At 34.2% G+C, this 12579-nt stretch overlaps 1 protein-coding gene across 4 annotated transcripts in view; it reads left to right on the top strand.

Annotated features, from left to right (window-relative positions):
• The first annotated feature begins 5811 nt into the window (after nt 1–5811).
• glra1 (glycine receptor, alpha 1) overlaps nt 5812–12579 on the top strand; it is a 52264-nt gene continuing 45496 nt past the window's right edge. The window contains exons 1-2 of one of the 4 annotated variants that reach the window (XM_042738592.1): nt 5812–6104; nt 6402–6694. In XM_042738592.1, coding sequence (XP_042594526.1) covers nt 6648–6694 — 47 coding nt within the window. In that variant the 5' untranslated portion in view covers nt 5812–6104; nt 6402–6647. Of the gene's footprint in view, nt 6695–12579 lie in introns of all 4 variants that reach the window. The other 3 variants (XM_042738593.1, XM_042738591.1, XM_042738594.1) reach the window with 3 other exon arrangements.

Raw genomic sequence — 12579 nt, 5'->3', positions numbered from 1 at the left:
ACATGACGCACGCTCTCACGTCCGATACAGAAAGCGGTAATTTACTCTGGCAAGTTGGTAGAATCATTCATAAGCCACTCGGTTAACACATAAACGAATTTGTCAGAACAGACAAATAATCTCGCATCGGCTTCTCTCGATTTGTCACACGGCATCAGCGACACGCGCTCCCTCTGATCATTTTGAGCCTGGATGAGAACCAGAGGATGTGCTCTTTCACTCCAGAGACAGGTGGATTTATCATCCCCATAACAAATGCTAGACACATAATTCCCCTAAAACTGAAGCCAGATGGAGGAAGGAATCATAACTAGCAAATCGACTCGGCTCCATTTCTGCAGCAAGGTGTTCCTTCTAAAGATGCAGCAGCAAGGGTTGAAAAATCGCTGACAGTTTTCAGAATTGGCATGTGTGATCTGCGAACATTGGCTCTCTAGTGTGTCCTTGCTCCTGGACGCACGATCCCGAGCACAGGTGTGCCCATTCAGCATGAATGATCAACGTTATGTGCCATGCTGTTGTATACAGAGATGGAATGTGTTTCCCAGTTGCTAAAATGGGTGTGTTTTAATGTGATCAGGATAGACAGAAAGCAAGGCAACCTCAGTCACACTTGAGCAAAATGACATCTCCGTTTCCCTGATGGATAGATATTTCCTGCTCATTTTCAATTGATATAAATATGTACACTTAAAAATAAAGGTTGTTATTGGTATTGATAGTTCCATGAAGAACATTTAACATTCATGGAACCGTTCCACTGAATAAAAGTTTCTTTATAGTGGAAGGCTATTTTGGAAGTTTTATTTTTATAGGAATAATTCACCCAGAAATTAACATTTGCTTGTACTTATTGGTATGTATATAAAAATCTTGCAAAAAAGTTCCCAGAGGTACGTTTTTGTCATGAGACCAGGTAGTGATTACTTGTGGATTATTGTGATGTTTTTATCAGCTATTTGGACTCTCATTCTGATGGCACCCATCCACTGCATAGGATCCATTGGTGAGCAAGTGATGTAATACTACATTTCTCCAAATCTGTTCTGATAAAGAAACAAGCTCATCTACATCTTGGATTGCCTGAGAGTGAGTACATTTTCAGCAAATATTTATTGGGTTAACTGTTCCTTTAAGAGTCAATATGTCCGTCTGACACCAGCTGTAAAGAATAGCACACCGCCAAAGGTCAGCAAGTCACATTACTCTCTTCATATTATTTACCAGTTTAATTTATCAGCTGTAAATGCAAGCAGAAGATGTTTTATTGTGCATTTCTATTGCTGCTGAACCACATGTATAGAGATGATTACCAGCAAGCTGTTTCATCAAGAGAGAGATAATATGAGCACGCTACATTGAACTTATGAGTTTGTGCAGCCTTTGTGTCTCCTACTGAAAAAGCTTTTAGTTTATGATGAAGCATACAACACATTTTCATCTTTTAATTTCATGGCCTTTCCAGAGGAAACACATCCTTGATTACACTGAGAATATTCCCCATGTTCGCTACGTAAATCTGTATTGGGCTGTGTAAGGCTCAGGACCGTCGTAAGTCATTTTGATTAAGTCATAGTGATGTGCTGGCTGCTACAGAAGCCCACTTTTCATTTAGGTAGAGAGGTGGGCTTGGGCTTATGGAAATGCCTTTCACAAAAACAATATTCACAAAACAGCAGCCTGACTAATTCATCAGCAATAGTAGATACTATATCTGCATTGATACATGCATACAGAATTTTTAATAATAAATAAATAAATAAATAAATAATTCAATAAGACCATCTATCTATTTACATGGCTGATAATGAAGATATATTTAAATTAAAAAATTAATTTTTTGCAAATTATGCATTTAGCAGACGCTTTTATCCAAAGCAACTTATTCAGGCTATCAATTTTTACCACTTGAGCTACAGGAACACTATTTATATTGAGATGTAGAGAATATGTATTCAGATTTGCATTTAAATATTTAGGATATATTCAGAATTATAACTTTACTCAAGATTTATAAATATACATTTTATCTCTATATTCCAAGAGTTATAACTATACTCATGTTTTACATTTACTATTCACTGTATATATTCATAATTAGAACTACATACTCACTATACTACATATATATTATATATTAAGATTTATACATCAGACTTATGAGTTCTAACAATATATTCTGATTTACTTCTATATTCAGACTTATAACTACATATTCAGATTAGCTTCTGGATATTCAGATTTTACATTTATATTTTAAGATTTGTATTTATAAATTCAGACTTATCTATATTCCAGTTTTCATTTATATATTCAGGCATTTTATATATACATTCAGATTTACATATATGCATACGTCTGTGGGTGTATTTAAAAATTATACAGGCTTATGATCACTACTGACGCAGGTAGCGTTGTTGAAAGTTCATTTCTAGTGTAAAGTAATCTCATACTGTATGCCTACCCAGTTACATTACATAAGAGAGACATTCAAAAGAAATACAGTATGTGTTGGGGTAATTGGGAAATACTGATCTAGATGATTCAGTCAGCTCATTCACCTCCCACTGATGGAGATATGAGATGAAAGTACGAGCTCTCTGTGCCTGAACAATAAGGGACGGTGTTTGCATAGCACCATTGAAAATCAACATTTGTCACACTGATTATATGAAACCAACTGGATAAAATTAGAAGCATTTTCTCATTAGATAACAATTAGATATGTTAATTCAGTGCTTAGTTACAGTATATTTTAGACATTTAGTCACTGGTCTCCGACTAATGTGTTTTTATGATTTCTTTTACTGATAGATCAATGCGGGAAAGGGGAAAAAAAGTGCAAGAATCTGTTTTATTATTATATATAAAATGATCTGGCTCTCCGGTGCTGCACAACACAGACATGTGAATGGAAATAAACATTTAAAGCTGTGGTTTTTTTTTTTTGTTTGTTTGTTTTGTTTTTTGATTAATTCTGTCATTCTGTCAGCTTGTTCAGCATGTAATGCTTGCGTTAGCAATTTTACATGGTAGTAAATAAGTAAACAACTTTTTAATCTCAACCTCCTATTCAAAGTTTTTAATATAGTACATATATTCAAAGCAGCCTGAACTGGCATTATTCAATTCTGTCAGTGTTTTGGCCCACTTACAACAATGGCAGTGGGAACAATGCAGAACGGGCGAATCTACCTCCACTCTCAGCCGCTGAGTTGTTGATGTCTTTAATCACTTCTTTCTGTTTTGTTTGTGTTGTCACGGATAACAAAATTTAACTGAATTTCTAGGCTCTTTATTCATCATGAAATATTACAGCTGTCAAGGTGTTATAGAGTTTGACAAGAGATATACAGAGCATATATGAGTAAAAACAAACACAAGTCTGTAATTGATCACAGATCCAAACTGATCCAGTGAACACTTGCTTAAACAACACTTAGATATTATATATATATATATATATATATATATATATATATATATATATATATATATATATATATATATATACATATATATATATATATATATATACAGTACAGGTCAAAAGTTTGGAAACTTTACTATTTTTAATGTTTTTTGAAAGAAGTTTCTTCTGCTCATTAAGCCTGCATTTATTTGATCAAAAATACAGAAAAAAAATGTAATATTGTGATATATTATTACAATTTAAAATAATTGTTTTTAAATTTATTATACTTTAAATTATCATTTATTTCTGTGATGCAAAGCTGAATTTTTAGGATCATTATCACATGATCCTTTAGAAATCATTCTAATATGATGATTCATTATCAAAGTTGGAAACAGATCTGCTGCTTAATATTTTTTCAGAACATGTGATACTTTTTTAGGATACTTTTGATGAATAAAAAGTAAAAAAAAGAAGAAAAAAAAAAGCTATGTTTTTAAAATATAAATATTTTGTAATAACAATATACACTACTGGTCAGTAATTTGGGGTCAGTAATTTTTTTTTCTTTCTTTTTTTTTAAATAAAATCAATACTTTTATTCAGCAAGGATGTGTTAAATTGATAAAAAGTGATAGTAAATTGGGGTCAGTAATTAGAATATATATTATTAGAAATTTTTTTTTTTTTTTTTTTTGAATAAATGCAGTTCTTTTTAAACCTTTTTATTCATCAAATATATTAGACAGCAGAACTGTTTCCAACACTCATAATAAATCAGAATATTAGAATGATTTCTAAATGATCATGTGATAGACTGGATGTTACATGTGACACTGAAGGCTGGAGTAATGATGCTGAAAATTCAGCTTTGCATCACAGGAATAAATTTTTTTTTAAAAGTATATTCAAATAGAAAACTATTATTTTAAGTTGTAATAATATTTCACAATATTACTGTTTTTTCTGTATTTTTGATCAAATAAATGCAGGCTTGATGAGCAGAAGAGACTTCTTTCAAAAACATTAAAAATAGTAATGTTTCCAAACTTTTGACCTGTACTGTATATATATATATATATATAAATATATAACAGATATATAATATTCAGCATTTAATAAACCAAGTCCAACTATACTTTTTATTAAAATAAGAGGCTATGGCTTTTTCAGGTATCGTATTCATTAGTAGAAAGACAGTGATGTTGACTGTATTACACTGTGACAGTGTTTATTCGAAACACGTTTGATATGATTACGTCATGTTTGTTTTTACAGCAGCTTTGTGCTGGCAAACATCATGCTTGTTATTATGCCTGCAGTGACGTGACATTGAGCTGCAGTGAACTTCACTCCTGATGTGTGTTCAGCGGAGGCTGGGGCTAATTGTCACATGGGATATATCTCAGTAACTACAATTTTGACTCATGTCCAATTACACCAATGTATGTTTTTTCAAGTGAAGGGTTTGTGATTTTGTTATAAATGTCTAGTTCAAAACACTTTGAAATTAGATTTTTGTGAATTCTGTCTTTTAGATTAGAATTATGAAGCATTTGTATGCTTCGTTTGTCAAGTTATAATTCATTTTAATCATAAATACGGAATCTATGTTGTCTTTTTTTTTATTTTTTTATTTTTTACGTGATATATGTCATTATTCAGTGTATTGAAAATGGGCAGTTTCATACACTGCTTCCAGATAACCTACCTGTTCAAATTCACATGCAATTTTTAAACTCTTGGAATGTTCTGTTAACATTCTGTTAACATTTTAATGTTTTTGGAACATTCCATGATCCTAGAATGATGTGACGTAATAGATTTAGCTGGAAAGAACATTGCAGGAACATCACACTAACATAACGTTCTACCAACATAACTGATTTTTGGCTTTAGTTATCGAGTTAACTGGCGAACTTAAACACACAATATCAGACTATAGTTGAAAGCATAAGTTTGTTCAGAGCAAGTTATTACACGTGTTTATTTTATCCCTCAGTTTTATTAGGCCTACTTGTTTTTGTTTCAGAATTGCTGTAATGTTTATATTTTGCTGAAAAGGATATGGATGATTTCAGTGTACCCTGTTGACATGCCATAAGAAAAGGTGCATGAATAAAAATGGTTAAAAAATTGTTGTTGATTATACTTTTGTTGCCAAGGTTTTTGTGTTGAGTAAAAATAAACAAACAAAAACTCCTTCATCGTAACTGGTGGGTCAGAAATGCCCCAGTGGCGCGTGCGAACAGAGTTATAGGCACTGCATCTCTCTGTCATCCGATGTGTTTTTGTATTATGTTTCCCAAAACTGCCATATTTAAATACATACACTGCCCCAAAACAGCGTAGCCCTCGAAGTGCAACATATGGCAGTGCGCATCTCCAATCCGAGGAGGAGGCATTTGTCTGGAGTGCCATTCAGACCAATGACAGCAGCATGTGGGCGTGTGTTGAGAGTGTGTGAGGTGCTTCTGGAGTTTAGTAAATGACTGCAGCAAGAAACACTGTGCGGCTGAGGGGCTTACGAGCGATGGAACAGGCTCCGTGTGCCGAAATATCAACGTTTGGGCTTTTCTGACGAGGATTCGAGAAAAACGTTAAAACCCAAAATGAGCAGCGTCTCCTAACTGGACCAGACAATGGAAGTAGCTTCCTGCAGCACTAACAATTCACCCCTGGGAAACAAGTACGTACTAAATCAGACTACCTCAGCCAGAGGTAGCTAAACTCACGCGCGGCTCGAAAGCGGCACATTTCTTTATTGGGATGCGCGTAAAGAGGAGCGCGGAGGAAAAGAGCAGACGCGTATGTATAGATGCCACTGAATGACTTTGGAGGCATTCCGAGGAGATACAGTGCATAGTTTCGGTTGTCTTAAATATTTGCGATGGAGCGTCTTTGAATATTCTTGCATCTAATACTGCTATGGATCGTCCGGAATGAACGTCTGAATATACCTCATCGAGTTTTTTTTTTTTCGCAGCGCTGTTTCTTCCACCTGCGATTCCGCAACCCTCGTGAAACAGGAGCTCCGCTTCACCTAACGTTACACAGCCTCTATCGGGAAGATGACCAGCTCGTCTGCATGCTCGTGAGATCTGTTTGGCCTTTTTTTGGGAATCCGAAACGAGCAAAGGACGAATCGTTCACCTCGGAAGTGAGAGAAGAAGGAATTGTAGCGTGCACTGAGCTGTAGCGAACTACATCCACTCACCTCCAACCTGACACAATGTTCGCACTCGGGATTTATTTGTGGGAAACTATTGTATTCTTCAGGTACGTTTTGATGCGAGAGTGTTTGCTTCTTTTTTACTCTAGCATGCTATTTGTTCTCTTGTTTAGTGTGGATATACTTTTGCTGAGAATGTTGTATTTAGGGAAATAGGTACGATCGTTTAAAGTAGTAACGTTAGTAATGATTGCCTAGTTGGCCTGCTAATTCATCTACTGTAATCTCATGTCTGCTAATTAAATACAAAGTCATAATTCTGTGTCATTCTGCTATCCGAGTCAGAAATGGCAAGGATTCCCTTTAAAACAGGCTAAACAGCGAGCACTTGTGGCGATTCGACGAATAGCAAGTTATCAACAGGCTTATAAAGGCGACTGTAATGAATGGAGCGGTGTTATTAAAAAGTTTAATTCAGCGGAATTATGTACAGATTTATTTTTAATAAATATTAATTTCTGTCAATGATGCTCTGATTGTAATCGTTTAGGATTCGCCTTGCGCTGCTCGAATGGTGTTTTTGTCAACACTATCGCAACTGTCTCGACGACAAAACAGAACACTAACATTATTTATGTTTTGCCTTTTTTTGTTCGTTTGGTTTTTTTTTTTACAATTTATAATATTTTTTGTTATCGTAAAATTGTATTTATTTATTTGTAAGTGTTGGCATCTTTTAATCTTACATCATGTTTGTGCAGATTTATTCATTATTACAGTTTTAATTAAAAAGGAACACTTGATTTGATAGATGCTATTTCAGGCTCTAGGTTAATGGTCCACATATGGATTATTCTATCATAATGCTGATTATCTCACATGTATGAATCCTTTAACAATAACTGTATCACAAAAGGACTCGCCTTATCTAGCCGGTGGTTTGCAGTAATTATTTTGCGTTCTATGGCCAGGGTTTAGTTAATGAACTAGAATCAGGATATTGCAGGCTCAGCTCTTGCTGCTGAACTTTGCAGAGCCTGTTAATTGATATCTCTTTCCCCGTCTCAGCCTACACCCCAAGCTCATTTCACATGCAGACTTATTATAGACATTGATCACTCTGTCAGTGCTAATGCCACTGACGAATACAAATTGTACACAAACATAATTTGCTCTATGAATTGCATCTCTCTAATTGATTTCCATATTAGCCTGCACATTTTCCATGCAGGAATTGTCACGTGAGAGGCTGACGTGTGCATGTCACTGAGGCATAGCTATTAAAATACAGCACATGAATAAAGCAGACAGGATGTTATGTCATCAGGCTAAAATATGCAGGTAAAGCCATGAATGGCTAATCCAATTAACGGCAGAGGCAGCGGTGTGCATGTAGTTTATATATGCACCTCTTGTGGTAACATCTATATTAATTGGTTTAAGACAAAAACATTATTTAACATGACTAAATAATCCCCAATTTAGCCTAACGAAAGCAACATATCACAAAATAGTTTCATAAAATATTACAAGATATTAGTACGTTTTCTCAAATCTTCTTATAACACAAAATACTCTAAAATATTTAGTTTTATTTAATTTTATAATTTAATAATATATAATAATATTATATTTAGTAACAAAATATAATCTTAAAAATATTCTAAAATATAATAGTTAAATATTTACAATTAAAAATATATTACAATATTTAATATTCTAAAATGACTAAAGAAACTGTAATTTCAGGACAAAATAAACAGTAAGTAAAAGATGTATGTTATCAGATTCCATTAAAATAAAGAATTAATAAATAAATAAATGCTTGGTTTGTAGGTTATGTTCAAGCTGAGTCAGAAAAAATATAAAATGAACCCAAGCAAGGACTTGTCTTTGTAGTGTTGTGCCAATGACGCTCTGTTCCCTGTGTCATTTTTTATTTATTTATTTTTTATTTATTTTTACAGTGTCATCTCCTCTGGTTTGCATGAAGACCCAGATGTGCCCTGCACTCACTTTGAAAGTGTAGTTGCATTGTTTTGGGGCAATACTGCATATTCTTTTTCTGTTAAATTGCTGCTAAAAGCTCAGCGATTAAAAATTGCACTTGCCTCAAGGGTTAATATCTGCTAATAGAGATTAGTATCAGAGTTTAGTTTTGGTCTCTCTGGTAATTATATATGCACAGGTAGTGACAGCATTGAAACAAGCAGATTCATATATGCTCTCAATTTTATGCTCTTCTTTACAGCTTTTTACAGATTTTCCCATTAAAAGTAAATGAGGGGAACGATGACTAACTCAGTATCTGAAGATAAAGCCTACAAGCAGTCATCTTTGTAAACATTATTTTTACTCATAATGCATCATTGATAATCAAAGACAAGATCGTGCCATAAATAGCACTGACATGCCACTAGTCATATGCATTTTTGGTTTTGAATCCACCACCTTTAATTTTTGTATTTTTTTTGTATTTTTGTCTGTTGTATACGTGCAAAATATTTGAAGATCAGGTACTTTTGGGCTTATTGTGATATGTTCTCTTCTGTCTTTCAGTTCTGTAACCACACTGACAAATTTAGAGCGGCTTGAAGAAATGGCATTTTGGTGCCAGAGAGGCCTTTGATATCTTGAGTGTTACAAGATCAATACGGATTGTGTTCATCAGTGGTCCTAAGAACATAATGAGCTACACTTAGAGCTAATGATTGGATGCTCACATTAAAGTATGCAGGTCTCTGGGTTGTTTGCATATATTATCTGGCAGGATGCTCTGCTTTGGTTCCTGCTGCATCAGCAGAAGGATCAGGCTCTCCACTGCCATGACCAGCATCGATCAAGGTTCATTTGCTCAGCGCTGCCTTGATTAGTGAAACCATTAATTACTAAAGACGCAGACTAAAACCCACATTACGTATCCAGCTTACTCCGTCCTTTGGCAGCTATGGTTGCGATGAGTTGGATATGCAGGGAAGCAAAACTAATAGAGACTGTATCCTCAGATTTCACACTGTCACAAAGATTTTTTCAATGGCGCGTTCATGTAAAGAGTCTATAGTGACAGAGAATGGCTCTGGGAGAGACTCTATAATCTGGCACGCTGTGACTAATCTTATTATGTTTGCATTGCAACATTTTACAGTAAACACAAAAGAATGTGTTTCTCACAATGAGCAAATTCACATTTTATTTATATTATATATATATATGTAAACATTTGACTTCAGTACAAAAAGTACATTGGGTCTGCTGTCTCCTTTTTTGTTTTGGGTAAAATAGCTTTGGATTTTAAAAACAGAAATACTGTAAAATATTATTACAATTTAAAATAACTTTTCTATTAGACTGTATTTTAAAATGTAATTTATTCCTGTGATACAAAGCCTTTACTCTAGTATTCAGTGTCACATGAGCCTTCAGAAATCATTCTAATATGCTGATTTGCTGCTCAAGAAGCATTTATTATTGACCCCCCTATTGCAGGGTTTCTAAATAGGCGGCCTGTGAGTGAAAAAATGTTTGGCCCACGCTAATTTCAAACAATGTTGCATGAAAATTCAAATGCAGCATCAGAAAGTGACATTAAAGTATTGTGTCTACACCGGACGTGAGTGGCGCGGCGCGACGCAACAAAATACAATAGAACCCATTGTAATCAGTGATGCTGTTTACACTGGATGCAGTGCGGCGTGAGTCGCGCGACACGAGAAATCATAGACTGCTGACTCGTTCTATTTAAAACATACTGACACAAAGTTCACATGATTTGCAATGCTTTGTCGCATCCAGTGTAGATACGATGTGACAGCAAAAACATTGCGGAAAATAGATGATTCAAATGTGAATGGACTGAACCGGTTTGAGCGAGTAAGTGACTGATACCATCTTTGTTATGGAGTACACGTGTTGGTTCGCAGTGAGTTCACAGTTTTACCGTAAAAGTTTGCTTTAATTTCTTTTCGAGATCTGAGGTTAAATATCTATTGTTGCTTTCACTATGGCTATAAAGATCACGTAAAATAATATTCATACTCACATTAGGCACTTTTAACATTAAATAAAGCATATAATCATTACCTGAGATTATTACTTTCATATTTTGTACGTTGTTCCTGCTGCGACATCACAAATAAACATTTCTAAAATAGAATCTCGTTTCGCTTCTCACAGGTGGTTAAAACAAAAACTACATGGAAAAGATACTTTTTATCATGTCGCGTCGATATTTGAGGAACCCTGCCTTATTGTAATTGTTAGGATTTTTATTATTATTATTATTATTATTATAAAACCGAGAGCTGAAACTTGGTCAGATCGTAGTAGTCTGGCCCTTTTCTCATATCCAAAGACTCGATTTTTCGCTAGATTGGAACCAGACCAGTGCAGAAATATTCTCTGGACAGTGATTATCAATAATTATCAAAAAAAAAAAAGTAAAAATTTCGACTCACCATCGCAAAGGGGCATCAAAACGTTCGAAAGAGGTAGAACAACTTTTACTAAAATGGGTATAACTCTTGAACGCAATGAGATATCTTCACCAAACTTGGTACACATGTGTACGAGCTCAGTCTTTGGTCAAATAAAAATATTGAACAGCTTAGCCACTTGGTGGCGCTATAAGAAGGTAAAAAAAAAAACATAAAAATAGTTATAACTACGCAACCGTTAGTCCAATCGACTTGAAACTTGGTATGCAGTGTCCATGTGCCACAAGTGTCTATAAGGACATTTGCGTATCTCAAAAAACAATGAATTTTAAGCACCTATTAGACAAGGTTAACAGAGGCTGATCAGAACGAAACTTGGTGGGCATGTTTGACCCATGGGCCTAAAGGTCTGTAACAATTTTGAAACATCCACACAATATGCATACTGTATCATTCGATAGATCTCCTCATAATGTGCAACTTTGCCTCAAGAACCACTGCTGTCAATCATTAAATATTCTCAATTATGTTAAAAACTTTCTTTTGCACACTAGTCTTAGGTTCTCAATCTCTATCAAACTACTACAGCGCAAAAACTTTACGAAACTTGTGTCCGATGACTTTTAATAAGCATACAAAGTTTCATGGTGATCGGACCTTCGGTGGCGCTATAACAGTTAAAAAGCCCTCAAAAACACAATATTTCTATAATAAATGACCTCAAAATTGCAAAAAAATAAAATAAAATTCAAATGTTTACACAAACACTAAATCTTCATATCATAGGATATATCTCCTCATTCTGAACAACTTTGCCTCTAGGACCACTGCTGTCAAACAAAATGTTCTTTTCATATTTGAGATTATTTGAAAAATCTACTTTTGTGAACTATTCCTAGGTTTTGAACACAAAATCAAAGTTAAAAAGTTGAAAACACTACATATCCATGCTGTATTCCCTGGAAGTGTAAATACAACCACTAGATGGCAGCAAAGGGTCACTCATTGACTCATTCTATCACTTATATAGTTATTTTCTCAGGTTTTACTTGGGTACTGACATTCAGATAAAATCATTATTATTACATTTAAAACCACATTTATTCAGACTTTACCACTTCATTTATACACACATATCAGTTTGACAATTGACAAAACCTGATGCTGAAATATTATAAACAGGACACTTCCAGTAAACATTTTATAACATGTAAGTTATTTCAAATATTTATATCTACAATGTAATGTGTGTCTGTCTCTGTGTGAGGATGCTAAGTCTGTATTAAGTGATAGAATGTGTGTTAAGTAATATAGTACAACCTTTTCATTACTGTGTGTGAGTTGAGCTGATGGATTTTTTCTGTTGGCGGGTTATTATAGTTAACTAAAACTAAAACCATAAAAAAATAGTTACTTGAAAAAAAAAAATAATAATAATTAAAAAAAATTAAATATCATTAATTTGCTTCATTGCAGCTAGTTGACAAGGCAACATTTCTCGTTTTCTTTTAGTTCAACTCAATGTACTAAAATAAGTGAAAAAAGATTGAATAAAAACA

This window comes from Cyprinus carpio, chromosome B14, assembly GCF_018340385.1.
Source record: "Cyprinus carpio isolate SPL01 chromosome B14, ASM1834038v1, whole genome shotgun sequence".
Classification (NCBI taxonomy): domain Eukaryota; kingdom Metazoa; phylum Chordata; class Actinopteri; order Cypriniformes; family Cyprinidae; genus Cyprinus; species Cyprinus carpio.
The sequence above is the reverse complement of the archived record's forward strand: the minus strand, read 5'-3'. Positions and strand labels throughout refer to the sequence as shown.